This window comes from Rhopilema esculentum, chromosome 16 (assembly GCF_057945365.1).
Source record: "Rhopilema esculentum isolate cy_ngs chromosome 16, ASM5794536v1, whole genome shotgun sequence".
NCBI classification, from domain to species: domain Eukaryota; kingdom Metazoa; phylum Cnidaria; class Scyphozoa; order Rhizostomeae; family Rhizostomatidae; genus Rhopilema; species Rhopilema esculentum.
Genome location: NC_142830.1, coordinates 10,289,455 through 10,304,189, shown reverse-complemented (window position 1 = coordinate 10,304,189; position 14,735 = coordinate 10,289,455). Strand labels below are relative to the sequence as shown.

Below are 14,735 nucleotides of genomic sequence, written 5' to 3'. Positions count from 1 at the left end.
GATTCGCTTTATACTTTGTGTCTTAAGTTCTTAGGCCAACAGGGCAATCATGTTCTTGGATTTTACAAAATTTCGTTGTTCTCAGTTTTATCACGATTTAATAGTTTCTTAATTTTTTTTGCTTCGAGTACTGAAGTTTCTTAATTTTTTCTGACTGTCCAGTACTCGTTTCTAATAGCCAGTTTCTTACTAGAATATCACAATTCTTATGACGATGTTGTTGTTGTAACGATATCAAGGCGGGAAAATGGCGGCAGATGAATACAATATCCAATCTATATTTCAATCATTTAGGGAGTACTTGAGTACTGAACAACAGAAAAGAGAGGTAATCACGAAAAGAAAAATGCACATGCTGTTATTGTACTGTATTAATGCTTATGTATTTGAGGTCATTACGTATTTGCACCCAAGTGCGTCACGCGAAACAGTTTATTCTAAGTATCTAGAGAATATGGAGATAAAAGCGATAGAAAAAGTTTTCATGGTCGTGCTAACTTGACATACAGGGACGGATTTAAGCAACAATGATTGGGGGGGGGGGGGAGGGGTGTTAGACACTAATTGGATTTTGCTTGGTGCCGCATCCTTCAAGTCAGTGATCATAATGGAAACGCCCATTGTCAAAATTCGGTTTTTAACTTTAAGGTAAAGAAGATAAAAAGATAAATAAAGTAAAATCTTGACGTTATTTTGTTACTACTGACTACAATAAATGATTTTAATCGAACGGAAGCAAAATCTACCAAAGGACACAGAAATATTGGGGGTGTTGCACCCTAACGAATTTGTTCGATTCATTTCCAAGCATAGTTTTGCATTTTGAATTGCCCCCTTGGCTGATGCTCACCCCTATCATACAGCTGTAAGGTTTTTGTAATGAAATAAGTTTATTTTGATCACCATAATTATAAATCTATAGGAAAATATAATGAAAGGGATATTGCTACTTGCAGGAGATAAGAGAGGCAGTCAAGGAGCTAGAGGAGACAGCCAAAGAAATGTCAGCCACCACACAGAAAATTCACCAAACAACAAAAGAAACTGGTATTCCTGAACAATATATCTTGTTGTTAAAATACAACAAATGCTTACTCTGAATTTCTGCTACCATTTTAATGGCTCGTTTTTATGACACCAGCTAAAAATACTGTTATAAACTTGTTGAATGCTGTATGATTTGCATAAAAATTTAATCCCTTGTAGATATCAAAGACATTTGCAGCAAAGTTAAAGAGAATTTTTCAAAATGTCAGACACAGATACAAAGCCTGGATAGTAAGATACCAGTTGGACAATACTTTAGGTAAGATTTTTAAGCACTTTTGCAGTGTCTTCATTCTTTAACCTTTTTATTCTGATAAAAGAATCATTTCTAGTAATAAAAAGGCAAAAACTGAAAGGTTCAAATTGATTTAAATGGTCTCAAAGTACACCTCAAAGGAGGGCTCTCTGTAAAGATTTTACCAGGTGCATATAGCTGGTGGTGCACCTCCAAGCAAATTTTTTATTGAGGCACTTGATTCATAACTTCTGGTTTTAAATCATATGGTAAGAGGAAATATCAGTGCTGTCAGCTTTTCCCTGCAATTTTTAAGCTTTTTGGTACCAAAAATTATGTAACAATTGTCTTTCAAGTTTTATAGACACCCACAAATAAAATTTCTATTATTTTGATTCTAACATTAGATTTGTAATAGTAATGTACTGAACAAGCATAGCTGGACTATAAACATGTTTTTAATCTAAAAATGTCTTCCTGTAATGATAACAGTGGCTACACAGATTTGAGAAGCTCTTTCTTCACTAGAATAATTAGAATCAAATATGGCCAAAGCAAACAAAAAAATTGTTTAGCTTAATAGGTATCATCTGTTTTCAAACAAACTAAGAAAGTACCATCAATTTTTTTGTTATGCCAACATTTGTAAACAGAAATTTAGCTGCCATGTTGCTTCGCAAAACACCTTGAAGCCTTGAATTTGTTTACAGAGTTTTCGACACCTGCATCAGTCCATTGTTTATCATTAAGAAAAACATCTACCAATTTGATTTCAAAAGGAATGGAAGTTTGTAGGACAGTAGAAGTATACACATTGTTAAAATTTAAACAATATGCACATTAAAATTATAATGTTAAAATCAAACAATATTCTTATTGTAATAAGAATATCAATTCAGTTGACAATTGTCTTTCCCTAGATCGGTCTTTTCTTAGAGAGAATGAACAAATATAAACCTGTTTAACCTACACATCTATTGATAGGCAGCCAATCACAATAGAATTATGTTCTTTGGTAGAGCTAAATGCCAATTCAAATTGAATAGAATTTTAAATTAGTTATTTGTCTGTTGACTCTTATTGTAATTAGTGTCTTTTAATTATTGTAATTAACATCACTGTTTAAATTGAAAGCAATAAATTTGTAGGGTTTTATTCTTGCTGCTGCATTAATTTAGATATGTTCTCTAGGTACTGTGACCAATGGCGAATGACAATCCAGCGGTTGGCATTTCTGTCTTCCTATCTGGTTTATCTGGAACATGACCGACTGCCTACAAGAGAGGAAGTAGCTGACAACCTTGGTGGTATGCCAACTATGATATTTCAAGTAAATTGTTTTGGGCTGTAAGCATTAACAGGAAAGTACCAGCAAATTTTGCCTAGTTTTCTATCTATTTTGGTATTTTAAGTGCAAATATCAAATATTCTTTTACATGCAACACTACTTCTGTTACTTTTCAGGATTTCCTAAATTCATCTTTAAGGAAAATTGATGCTATTTTAAGATGGGGGGCCTTCTCCTTGATAAGTTTACCTGATTTATTTGTGTATTTTATTAATTTCTTTAATCAATATATCAATTTTTGTAATACTGGCTAACATTCTTTGTCTTGTTGTTCCTAGTATAGTTATTTCTACCTAAAATTTATGTAGTGGAATTTAGAATATTTACAACTGAAACTTAGATCTAAGTCTTTGACTTTGCAGTAAAGGATAAAATTTTAACAATTATGAAAATGAATTCTTATAATAAATTAAGTTTTATAAGTCTGTATAAGTTTTATAGCATTGACCCTAACCCTCTTTTCGTTTGACACAGGTGAAATGAATTCTACTTTTAAGTTTTGCTCGGGAATAGTGGAATCATAATATGTTTAAGCATAGTCCATTGGCTCTCCATAGTCCATAAGCATAGTCCATTGGCAGGGCTTTTTCAATTGACTATGGTTATATGTTTTATGTTTCCACTTTCTTGGGTCATTGTAAAATGTTATGGTTGGAAGGAATGGTGCTAAAGTTGTGATAATTTGCTTATTCATCATTACCTGTTTCATAATCAAGTACTTAATCCAATCAGTGTCAAAAATGGTGCTCAAATTAAATTTCCTGTTATTTGATATCAATCTTTCTTGAAAAGGTCAAATCAATCAAATTCTTAAAATTTGAGGCTTTTCATTCAAGTACCTTTTGTGGGCGTTCAAAGTTTGATAATTTCAAACTTTTGATAAGGTAATAACATATGCGTTTCAGCAGCACCAAAAGTTCGGTTAGAAGTTTTCTGCACCCTGCTTTTTCTCCATATTTACAAAGAGAGCTTCTCCTGGCTTTCTAAAGATACCATTCAAGATAAATTTAAATACATTCTTTATTTTAATCTGTTCTTGTTTTGGTAAACAATTTGGATGGAAGGGCAAAGACAAACCATTTTTTGCTTCAAAATGCGTAGGCTTTAATAAAGCAGTTTATACCACAATGACTTGTTTACTTGTTTTTAGTGAGACTGGAGTGGAAGGATGGTTTTTTCCTTCATCTTGATGACTATCTTATTGGATTGCTGCTCCTAGCAAATGAGTTGGTAAGTTTTCACTAATAAACACATAAGTTACAAAATGGAGCCAGCATTTTGAAATTGAGTTCAGCCTCAATTCTCTGTTCAGCCTGATCTTTATTTTTCATCAAGTAAATCCCCAGATATCTAATCAAGTAAATCCCTGTATTGAGGTACTTTATTTAGCAAGCAACAGGCCTTGCTCTAAGTAAAATGAAGGTGCTCCATAAAAAGAGCCCCTTAGAAACTCTAGGCGCTCTATTGCGCACCTCTAAGTAAATTTCCTTGAGAGCATCCTTCGAGAGCTTCATATCGAGAGCTTCATATCAAAAGCTTCGGAAGAATGTTAAATATGAAATTCAACGGTGATACCAGAAAGCACCATAACATGAAATAACAAAACATGCAACAAACACTATGTTAATGTAAATATATAAATATAACAGAACAAAGTCGCAAAATTGTTCAGATTTTTCTAGATATGTAAGTTGCCATCATTCGATTGCTTCTATCAGTGTCAGTACCACTACTGTTATGTTCAGTTTCACATATTGCTTCATCAAAACGCATGGCTTTAAATCGAACATTTAACTTTGTTTCCTTTTTTCATGTTATCCATTCTATAAGAAACGCTAGAACATTTACTACTCGCAAAAGCAAATGAAAAATGAAAAGCAATGCGACGGAAACGTGATCGCTGATTTGCACAGGCGATTTCAAGTTATTAAGACAAACAGAAAATAATATATACTTCAGTAGAAGATTAACGCTTGCTCGAAAATCAAATAAATCTGCCGGAGAATACGCTTGATGGCCTGTGTCCTTGATGGTTCTTAGAGGGTTATTAAATTAAAAATGATATCGAAAACCCAACGTTGAATTTGCTGAATTTTTCTCAAGGGGTAATCTTACGCAAATCAAAATATTGCGGTCTGTTGGGAAGATTGTTTATGCTTGATCAAGTTGATTCAACAAATTCCAAAAATTTATTTTGCTCCGTGTTAATATTGTTTTTACGTTTTGAGGGGCTCTATAAATTGCTCTCCAAGGCTTTTTTGGGTGCGCTCTAGGCGTGCGCGCTCGATCGAGCGCCTTTCCGGGCAAGGCCTGAAGCAAGGTGCTGTCATATTTTCATATAAAAATCTTCACGCTTAAAATCACTGTATAAGGACATGAAATATACGTGGAAGTTATTGCTGAAGATAATAATACAAATATAGACTACACCCCAAATTAAGCTGTACCAATACCACTAGAGGATATGTTATGAACAGAGAATTGATTAAAATTTTATTTGGCTTTAGCTTGCCAAGTTACCTTTCCAATTATTCTTTTTTTCTTTATCCCCCATGCCCCCAGAAGCTGGTTCAGATTTCTAATCAGAATTAATAAATTGAATTAGCCATTAACATTATCTAAATTTATACAATAGTTAGAAATCATTTGTTAGAGAACAAACAGAACAAAGGTTCCTCATTGTAAAACAAATTCTTGTAACTTCTCCGTGGCTCTAAAGATTTATTTTTTAGTCTCTCTTAACAGACCTTATCATGGTTATAAAAGCACATTACCACAATTCACAGCATATCACCATAATTTTTATCTATCATTTCTTTATTTTAGTCTCGACTTGCTGTCAACAGTGTAATATTAGGCAACTACAGAAGACCGTTTGCAATAGCTGCTTTACTTTCAGAGCTTGATGCTGCATTTAGGCTGCTGAATCTAAAGAACGATCCACTGCGAAAAAAGTTTGATGGACTAAAGTACGATCTTAAGAAGGTTGAGCAGGTTGTTTATGATTTAAGTATCAGAGGATTAAACAACTTCGAAACAGATCAAAAAGATGATAGTTCTAATTAAATAAAAAAAGAACTGTTACCATGGGTCGCAAATAAAGGAATATATTTTCAGTTGTGCACAGTCAGATGATTGTTGGTAAAATCAGAAAAAGTGACTAGTTCACGATCGCTTTTGATATTGGAAAGTAAAGTTTAACATATTTTGTAGTTTTTAAGTATTTCTCAATGACAGACAAAAGAAACATGTTTTGTATTCATATTTATTGCAATAGTCTTAAAATTCATTTTATATATATCTCGGTTAAAAGAGAGTCCTTTCATACAAAGTGCAAGAAAGGCATCAATTTATTATGGGCGGGCAAAGTTACAGTATCAAATGCGCAAAGTCGCAGTTCATAGCAAAAGCAACTTGAATAGTTGCGCAAATGGCAGGGTAGCAACGCTGGAGTATCCTGCCTACTAGTTAAACTAAATGTATGTTAATGAGACTAAACATTCCGGGTCAACGCAGCGCACAATGCAACATAGACTGGCCTAAGCTATCCAATACCCGAAATGTATGATTTGAAATTGAAACTTTTAGATTTTGGCCAAAAAGCTGTGGCCAAAAATATCCCCGTCAAATTTTATTTGTTTTTCCTTCACAAAAGAAAACTCTACGCTCCTGACATGACACCATGTATGCCCTCTATCAAGGTATTCTATTGCATGAATTGGATTTGATGAATATGGCGGTAGAGACTCAGTCGACAAACGTATTTATCCGCTTTCCCAACTACAATAGCTGTGCACCGTAGGTTTAACGATCTTGTTTACCAAAACCTTTAGCTTATCATTTATTGCGCCAATCCGTCTCTGTTTCGGTTTACAGTAATCTCCTTTTCATGCTCTATATTTGTCAACCCTGATTTCAAAGCAATACAGAACGCCGGCTACATATCCAGCGAGGATTTACCAGGGGGCCGTTGCCCACCTTATGTAGGCTCTGGCTTCCCTGTCGCGCAATTGTCCTTTGCATTTCCATTTACCGACTGAAGATCGACTTTGTGCGGCTAATATTCTTCTAAAGTGCCTCCAGAGCGGTTTAGCGATTGCTTGATAATTTGATTAAATCGAGAATCATCCGCTTTGCAGAAAACTACGAGACTTGTAAGCCCCTTAATTGAAAATATTTGGTATTCATTAGGAAATGCATGCGATAAGTTTTTGTTTGGAACTGTCCAAACATCAATTCCCGCCAAAATCTGCTTATTCTTATGCACAAAGTTTTTCATTTCCAACATAGGCTTGCTGTAATCTCCTTCAAGAAATTTGGCCAGATCCGTCTAATAAACGAATTACCTTTCATTGGATACGTGTCAGTTAGAACGTGACACGATATTTGGGTTTGACTCTGGGTTTGACTGTCCACCCAGTGGCGCATCTAGAAATGCACTTCGGGCGTACGTTTAACATTACTGTTACGTGATCAATCTTAAACGGAATCGAGGGAGCTTTAACCAATTATAAGAAATCAATCTCCTTAGGTTAAAATGATAAAAAATCATTCCGTTGGTATTGAGGAATAACGAACGATAAGAGAATGTTTAGGTGTTTACAGATGCAAAATACTCCTCGGTTAATTTTCTACAAGACTACAAAACATTTCCTGACAATCCACAAAACACTCTTATAAGAACCAGTAAATTTAGGTTCAGGCTGACTGTTCTTAATTTTTTCGAAAATCTGAGGCTGGATTGTTCTTAATTTGTTCTTAAATTAAAAAGGTGTAAGCAGTACTATTGCTAGCTTTTTTGCTCTAAGGATGTGTTCAGGCCTCACTTGCCAACAAAGTGAGTGAGACAGCCTTAATTTGCTGACAAATTTGAATATTCACCGAAAAAGCACCCACACCGCTAAAAATCCTCGATTTTGAGAAAAAACGTTGTTCAAAACTGCATTTTGCAGAAGCTCAGCCTCAGCTTGTTCTTAATTTGTTCTTAACTTTTGACCAGTTTGGAGGCTCGTGTTCTTATAAAATTGTTCTTATAAAAAGAGAGAGTGTATTTTACGAAATGGTTGTCGATCAGTTATTGGCGGGATTGTATAAATCTTCCGAGGTTTTTGGGGTATGGAAACTTGAACTCGAGGGTTTATGCCTCTTTCCAAACACATTACAAGATTTTTAGATTAAGGTTTTTCTGGAAAAAGATTTTGTCAGTCAGAGGCGAACGAGACCTTAATGGAGTGTTGTGCTCCTCGCTTGAACCCATTTCCACCTTGGTTAAGAACAGTGTACAAAGTATTAAGAGCATACAGTTTCAAGCTCAGAGTCACAGTACCAGGTGCTCGTTACAACTAACGCAACACAAGATAAATTAGGCAAAATTCTTTCATTTTCAAATACATTTGCAATAGCATTTGTGAGAATGAGATTATTTCGTTGACAACAAGAAACAAAACATTATCAAAGAGTACGGTTGCAATTATCAAGCGGTTTGGTCACAAAAATTTTATAAAGCAGGCCGAACAACCTCAGCTGATTTGGTTTGATTGTGCTAAAAATTGTCATTGTGTAAAGATAACCAACGCACCAGGACAGAAATTAAAGCTTCGAAGAAAGCTGCTAGTGGATTTGGCAGTGGCGTTGCAATCGATGCAGTTGTACGCATATCAGTGTATGTAAGGACAAAGTGGTTTGCCAGAACAAGCAATGAGAGCAGAGCATATGATCGAAAGCAACTGCTAGCTGTAGACAAAGTTGTGAGATAACAGAGAACGCCTACAGCAGAAAGCAATGATCTGTAGATAATTCCTGGCGTGAAAAATGGTGTTACAACATTGAGCGAATGAAAGATTAAGTAAAAATTGTGAGGCTGAGAAAATGGATTTTTTCTAATGCTCCGATTGTTTGAAGAGGGTCTGATTCTGCAACGATGAAGTCATAAAAATCTATATAGTGATCATCATTATTTATCCGGCTAACGTACCATCTATGTGAGGCTGTTTTCTACATGGCACGCCCGTTTCTATTGGATTAGAGCGTCACCCTCAACAGTATGACATTTAACTGGTGTCGCTTAAAGTAAGACGATACTGGCGGTGAGCAGAGCAAATAGTTGCTAAAGCAAGTAAAGATCTATCGAATTCAACATTTCTACGACGTTAAGCTTTTATCATTGACAAGTCAACAATATCTGAGGTAAGAGTATCTGGATAAGCATTCTTTCTGTAACATGTGGTTAAAAAATTGCAGAAGCAATAGCAGCCAATTTGATAGGTGCAGCACTTCCGAAATGAGAATAGAGGGACATCTTAAACTTAATAATACCTTTTTCAATGTTAGTTTTACCATAGTCTAGACACTAAAATACACTGACATGAAGCAATTCAGGAGAGGTTGCACTATGAAGTTTATCGACTGTAAGCATTTATTTTCAAGGTACTGATTTCTGATGAACATCTTAAAGTGATTCGCATTTTATGATGTCTTGAGTTCATTTTGAAGCAAATTCGAAATGTTTCGACCTAGAAAGCTAAATAGACTTTATACCTCAATTTTTAGTTTTGACCTTAGGAAAAAAGAATCATTTTTCGAATATTATAGCTAGTGGATAGTGAGAGGAAAAAGTTTTTCATAAAACCTGGGTTCAAGTTGTGTAAAATTTTGTCAATTTGAAGTTTCAACATCGTACTAAAGTAGAGCCAGCGTTTGTTAGGAGATTGATGAAGAATAATCTGTGTGCGCTGAGAATAGGGCCCTTCATTGAATTTTACAATTTATTTTGAATTGCATTCCTGCAGAACAACCAGATAAAAGGGCATCAATTTAAGTGACAAAGGCATGACTGAGTTGAAAATAACTGGAATCTACCGTGTAGTCATAATTCCTAGGAATCGCAAATATCACTCTCCAGATACACTGGAACAATCTGGTTCCCGTTCGATATCCGCTGAACGTTCTCCTAAGATCTGGTAACACTAGATGGTGAAAGAGATTGCTGTATCAATCTAGGATTCCTTTTTCTTACTATGAAATTAACGCTACCCAATCACTGGAGTTCCAGAGAGGTACAGTTCTGAAAAGAAATATTCAAGTATGAAGTGTGTTTCGTACACAGTTGTCCATAATGCACTGATGTTAAAAATAATGTGGGGAAGAAATTGCTTTTTGTTAAAAAACAAAATAAACTTCAAGAAATTAGTAAATCTCGAAATTCAATCCAATCAATATTCGTAACTGAATCTATAATTCCAAGAGGTATTACTTGGATAAAGCAAATGTGCCATGGTACAATACAAATCTGTTATGTTCTTTCACGAAATGGCCAATTTGCAGAAAATTTGAAACTGCTTGTATAGCTAGATTTGGTATTGATTGTTTTACGTATGTGTGGGAAGCACTTTGCAGTAAAAATTAACTGTAGATGCGTGGATAACAAGAACTAGAAGGTAATACAAGCCCTGTCCAGGTTTAGAGGGGCAATTACCCTCCAGCCATTGTAAAAGCTTTTTGTTCTAGACAATAAACGATTTTAAACATTTCCCCATTCCCATTATTCATCTAGTTGCAAATTTGGTCCCTCGTTTCAATTGAACAGAGCAGGAAGTCACTTTTTTGTCCTTTTTGCTCATTTGGCACATGCCCCCGTCCCCTTCCCAGAATTTTATCGTCGGTCCAGCATTTGAAGTCACGTATTATGATTAGAAAATCAAGGTTAAGATCTAAAGAGATGAGAACTTTCGAAGGACTTGGCAAAGATGTTGTTAAACATCAATAAACAGAAAGAATTCAATGCATCAGAAAAGTTCAACATCATTTAGTTAATATAAAGTCGGTTTTTGTAGTCGAATCTGAATTAAAAAATGCATAACAGTCTTCTTAATAAAACTTAGGCTGCATTCCAAAAATGCAAAGTCAAACGTGGCGGCACCAAATGAAATGGTGTCTGGAGCGTCTACCTGATGTTTGGATTAAATGTCTAAATCTGGTTATTGCCGGTGCCTTGGGTTACAAGCCAAAGGCGTCAAGCCTGCTACTAAAGCAATCAAAATGGGATTTTAAGCTTGGTAAAACCAATACATCTTGTTTACACTATTCCATTTACCATTTAATCTTTTTTTTGTTGTAAAACCACTGACCTGGACTTTAATTTTTACTAGGTTGTGTTTTTCCAACGTTGGTAGAAAGGACAATGTATTGGCGGCAGCCTACTCGACACAGACAGTGCCATGGAACACAAGCATGAAAATCGAACAGAGATCAAATATTTGAAAAACGCAAACGAAGGCAATACGAGTTTATATTCCAGTCATAATACAGATATCAGAACATTGAACATAAATCTTTGGTTCTAGGACAGTAGCAATTGTGGACTAAGTAAAAAATTCGAACGCCAACTACAGAATTTATGAGTGACAATTTTCAGGAAAAACCAGCCAAGCCAATTGCTATTGAATATTAAAATGGAGATGTTGAGTAACTCGTCAAATGGGACGACAGAAAAAAACCTTGCATCTGTGCAACGTTCTACCAATGTTTACTACGGATTGAATTTATATGACTATATTTTGATTGCTATAGCTGTTTGTATAGTAATCATGAACAGTTATGTTGTTTCAGTGTTTTTTCGTAAAAAAAACTTGCGAAGGAATTCAAGCCTGCTCTTACTCAGCCTGGCATTGGCAGATCTTTTTACAGGACTGGTCACTGTTCCTCTTATAATAGCAGGGACTGTATTAAGACAAATCGACTTCAATCGGTTTATAATTGTGTTTCTGTTAGGCGACGTAGCAACTGTATTATCCGCATCCCTCACTATTCTAAGTTTATGCGCTATAACAATGGACCGTTACGCGCGCCTTTGCTTTCCAGTGCGACATTTCGTGTTACTCCAACGTCAACGAGTCATAACTGTATTTTGTATGATTTGGGTTGTGGCCATTTCTTATTCTCTGATTCCATTTGCCTGGCTTTACATGATTCTGCAAGATAACCCATCAGAAGAAACATACGAAGCAGTTATATCACACGATACAAGATACGCAACTGCTGGAGCCATCATCTTCATAGTGCCAGTGTTGGGCCTAACTGCTGCGTTTACGCATATGTTCTACGCGATTCAAAAGCTCGGTAGCAACGAGCGCAGACGATCAATTAGGCAATATGAAGAGTCATTGCGGCGCAAAAGGGAGCGGAAAGCAGTTATTATATTTGTACTTATGTTTGCGGCATTTGTCATCTGCTGGGCACCATGGATCATACTTAGGCCCTTTAGTGATGACGTCTTCTCCAAAATCCCGGTTCACTTCCTAAATGTGGCTATGCTGATTCGGTTTCTTACATCTATATTCAATCCACTTATGTACACGCTTCAAGAAGCTGAGTTTTCTCGGGCATTTATGTTAGACAAGAACATATTGGTGGCCTTTTTTCGATGTCAGTCTTATAATAGCAGAAGGGGGACTTTCTCAGGGGAAACGGATAGTTTTTACAAGAGATCGTTCCTAAAGTCGAGTGGAAAAGGTAGTTCGATACATAAGGATGAAAGCCACCATGAACCTGCGAATATTGTGTACTCACCCGTCGTTCACAATGGACATTTGCATCCAGGCGATTTGCAACGTGAAAATATAAAGCTTCAGTCACTGAAACAAAGAGAAGTAGAGAACGATCAAAACCTTCTCGACTTTCCATACGAAGGCACAAAGCTTTTACCGCAGTTAGTGCTGCGTGAACCAAGCCTGGTGAACATATCTGCTGTAAATGACCCATCTGGAGAAGAAAATTCAATAAATGCTGATGAAGTCAGCGGTACAACTGACAGATTCAAAGCCCAGATTGAGTTACCAAAAAAACTTATGACTCAAACAAGCATATACGATAACGTAGAAAACATCTCGAAATGTGATGCCAAAACTGAATCAGTAATGTTCAAAGCATCGGAGGACATTCTCACGTTTAAAGACTGGGGCAATAATGAAGCATTTACTGATGAAACCGAGAAAATGCTACAAGACGGTTGGGTCTTTGGCAGTGGGGACTGCACGACAACGCATAAACCATCACTAGATGCCCATGTGGAGAATATCAAAAATGACAGGACGCAAAAAACTGCTGAGCTACTGAAGATTTCATTCATAGGAAAATTATTTGACGCTAACAATTTGCAATCTCAGGTGACACGAGCATAGAACGAAGGAGACAAAGGTAGCAATTATAAAATGTTTGTAAGATTTTGCTTTTGTTAGAGAATACTCTTCAGGTTCTTCGTGTAGGAGTAAACTGGCATAAATCACTTTATGTCCATTAGTGACGATAGAAAAATCTTTTCTCGGGTATGAGTAATTAATGAAGTTCATATGAATTTATAGGCTGTTTCAACAATGTTGGAAGGAAGTGCTAATAAGCTACAAGGGGCGATCGTACATTAATGCTTCTTAAAAAGAATTTGTATTGCAATTACACCATACTGTTGGATTTTACAGAAATATAGAAAAAACAGTCCAGAAAAGACATCAAATTGGCAAATGAGTTTTTACCTGTGAACCGTCCTAACTTAATGGTCAATACTTTGATGCCCACCTTAATTGATTGATACCTGTATGAAGGAAACAAGTCATCAAACGTTTGATCGTTTTCAAATGTTTAACAAAAAGTATATAACATGATCAGTTATGAAGCCCTTTCAAAAATCAGTTATAAGTGTCCTGATTAAATGTGATCTACTTTTAGATTGTTTTGCTTATGATGCATTAAACATTGTAGAATCTCTAAGCAAATTATAGAGTTGGAATAATAATCAATCGTATAATCTACAAAAATTGTCATCGAACTACAACAAATGCTTACCGTAGTTTTATACAAAAGTGCTTCTGAAGATACAACATCCATTTTTTGTATTTATCTTTTGAGCATGTGGCCGTTTTGTAGAATATATCTACTGATTTGATAACAAATAAATAAATGTAAATAAAGTGAAATAGGGTTGAAATTCCAGTTTCTCCAAAATTAAATTAAACCAGCTAAACCTCCTTTTCCATTTCGCCTAATAACACGACCAAAATATTTTACGAAAGTCAAATTTAATGCTAAAAACTTTTAACGATCACCAAACACCAATTACTATCCCCTTGGCCCTGTCTGCGGATAGAACAGAGACACGTCTATATATTTAGGGATGCACTCAAAGAGATCCATCGTTAATAAAAGTCTGTCCAAGAAAAGATACCGTAAAAGCTCTATTAAGTCTCCCTCTCTATTAAGTCCCCCTTATCAAGCAAAAACTTTAAATAAGCCCCCTCTATATTGAGCCCCCCTCTCTATTAAGCCCCCCACTTTAGCCTTTGATGTCAAACATAGAAAACATGTGCATTTAGTGGGTCTCTTGAAGGGTGTGATGATAATAAGATCGTGTGCATTAAATACGGCCTATGTAAAGTCTAACTTGTGTGACATAGTAGTCAGTTGAAATTATTTTGAATATGTCCAAGGGTTGGTTATCAATTTATCCTGGTGATGTTGATGAAGATGAGGACCTTATAGTAGATTGATTAAACTTTCGAAGCTGCTAGCGAAGTTTTCTGAGAACATTTGTATGAGGTTTTTATAAAAAAATAGACAAGGGCATTTTTGAAACATTACTTACTTCAAGTTTTTAATTAGCCCCCTCTCTAATAAACCCCCCTCTAGGACTGAAAGATTTTACGGTACCTTCGAAACGCAAAAAAATCATATTGATACTTTTTCAAAAAAGAGAAGAATTGTTTTTATGAAGATAATCAACTTGTTCTTATCAAGTAAAGGCACCCTTGAAATCTGTTTTTTATCACGTACGTGGCGAAATTACATACAGGCGCTGATCTAATTTCTTGCAATTTTTTTTAAGGCAGTTGGCGATAAAAAAGTTTTTTTGCCCCTAAGTAAAAGCCTTTGCTCTTTTGCAAACGTCCACTCACATTGATTTAAACAACTTTTTTGAAGAAAATTGGGTGTGAAATAGATGGCTTCAAAAAGGGTGCAGTACATGTGGAAGCTACATCGCAAAGCTTGAGGGGTGTTTCACTCTTTCATAAAAGCGTACGAGAGTTTATAGAGCAAAAAGTTTTTTAGGGATTTTGC

At 35.6% G+C, this 14,735-nt stretch overlaps 3 protein-coding genes across 3 annotated transcripts in view; all 3 read left to right on the top strand.

Annotated features, from left to right (window-relative positions):
* The window catches only part of LOC135682338 (aladin), a 310,265-nt gene that overhangs the window by 102,812 nt on the left and 192,718 nt on the right, over window positions 1–14,735 (top strand). The window lies entirely within an intron of this gene.
* LOC135681914 (translin) lies at window positions 166–5,900 on the top strand. The gene is made up of 6 exons (XM_065196564.2): window positions 166–328; window positions 957–1,047; window positions 1,207–1,306; window positions 2,474–2,589; window positions 3,781–3,860; window positions 5,457–5,900. Exons 1-6 carry the CDS (start codon window positions 248–250, stop codon window positions 5,694–5,696), a joined length of 708 nt encoding a protein of 235 aa, XP_065052636.2. The 5' UTR covers window positions 166–247; the 3' UTR covers window positions 5,697–5,900.
* On the top strand, window positions 7,609–14,707 carry LOC135681913 (beta-2 adrenergic receptor). The gene is made up of 2 exons (XM_065196562.2): window positions 7,609–8,816; window positions 10,778–14,707. The coding sequence occupies exon 2, from the start codon at window positions 11,081–11,083 to the stop codon at window positions 12,806–12,808; it is 1,728 nt and encodes a 575-aa protein (XP_065052634.2). The 5' UTR covers window positions 7,609–8,816; window positions 10,778–11,080; the 3' UTR covers window positions 12,809–14,707.

What these genes read in the sequence shown, in the direction of transcription:
- LOC135681914 (XM_065196564.2), top strand. Translation starts at nt 248, where the DNA reads ATGGCGGCAGATGAATACAATATCCAATCTATATTTCAATCATTTAGG. An exon ending in CTGAACAACAGAAAAGAGAG is followed by an intron (nt 329 to 956) that starts GTAATCACGAAA and finishes TGCTACTTGCAG; the next exon opens with GAGATAAGAGAGGCAGTCAA. An exon ending in AGTAGCTGACAACCTTGGTG is followed by an intron (nt 2,590 to 3,780) that starts GTATGCCAACTA and finishes ACTTGTTTTTAG; the next exon opens with TGAGACTGGAGTGGAAGGAT.
- LOC135681913 (XM_065196562.2), top strand. Translation starts at nt 11,081, where the DNA reads ATGGAGATGTTGAGTAACTCGTCAAATGGGACGACAGAAAAAAACCTT.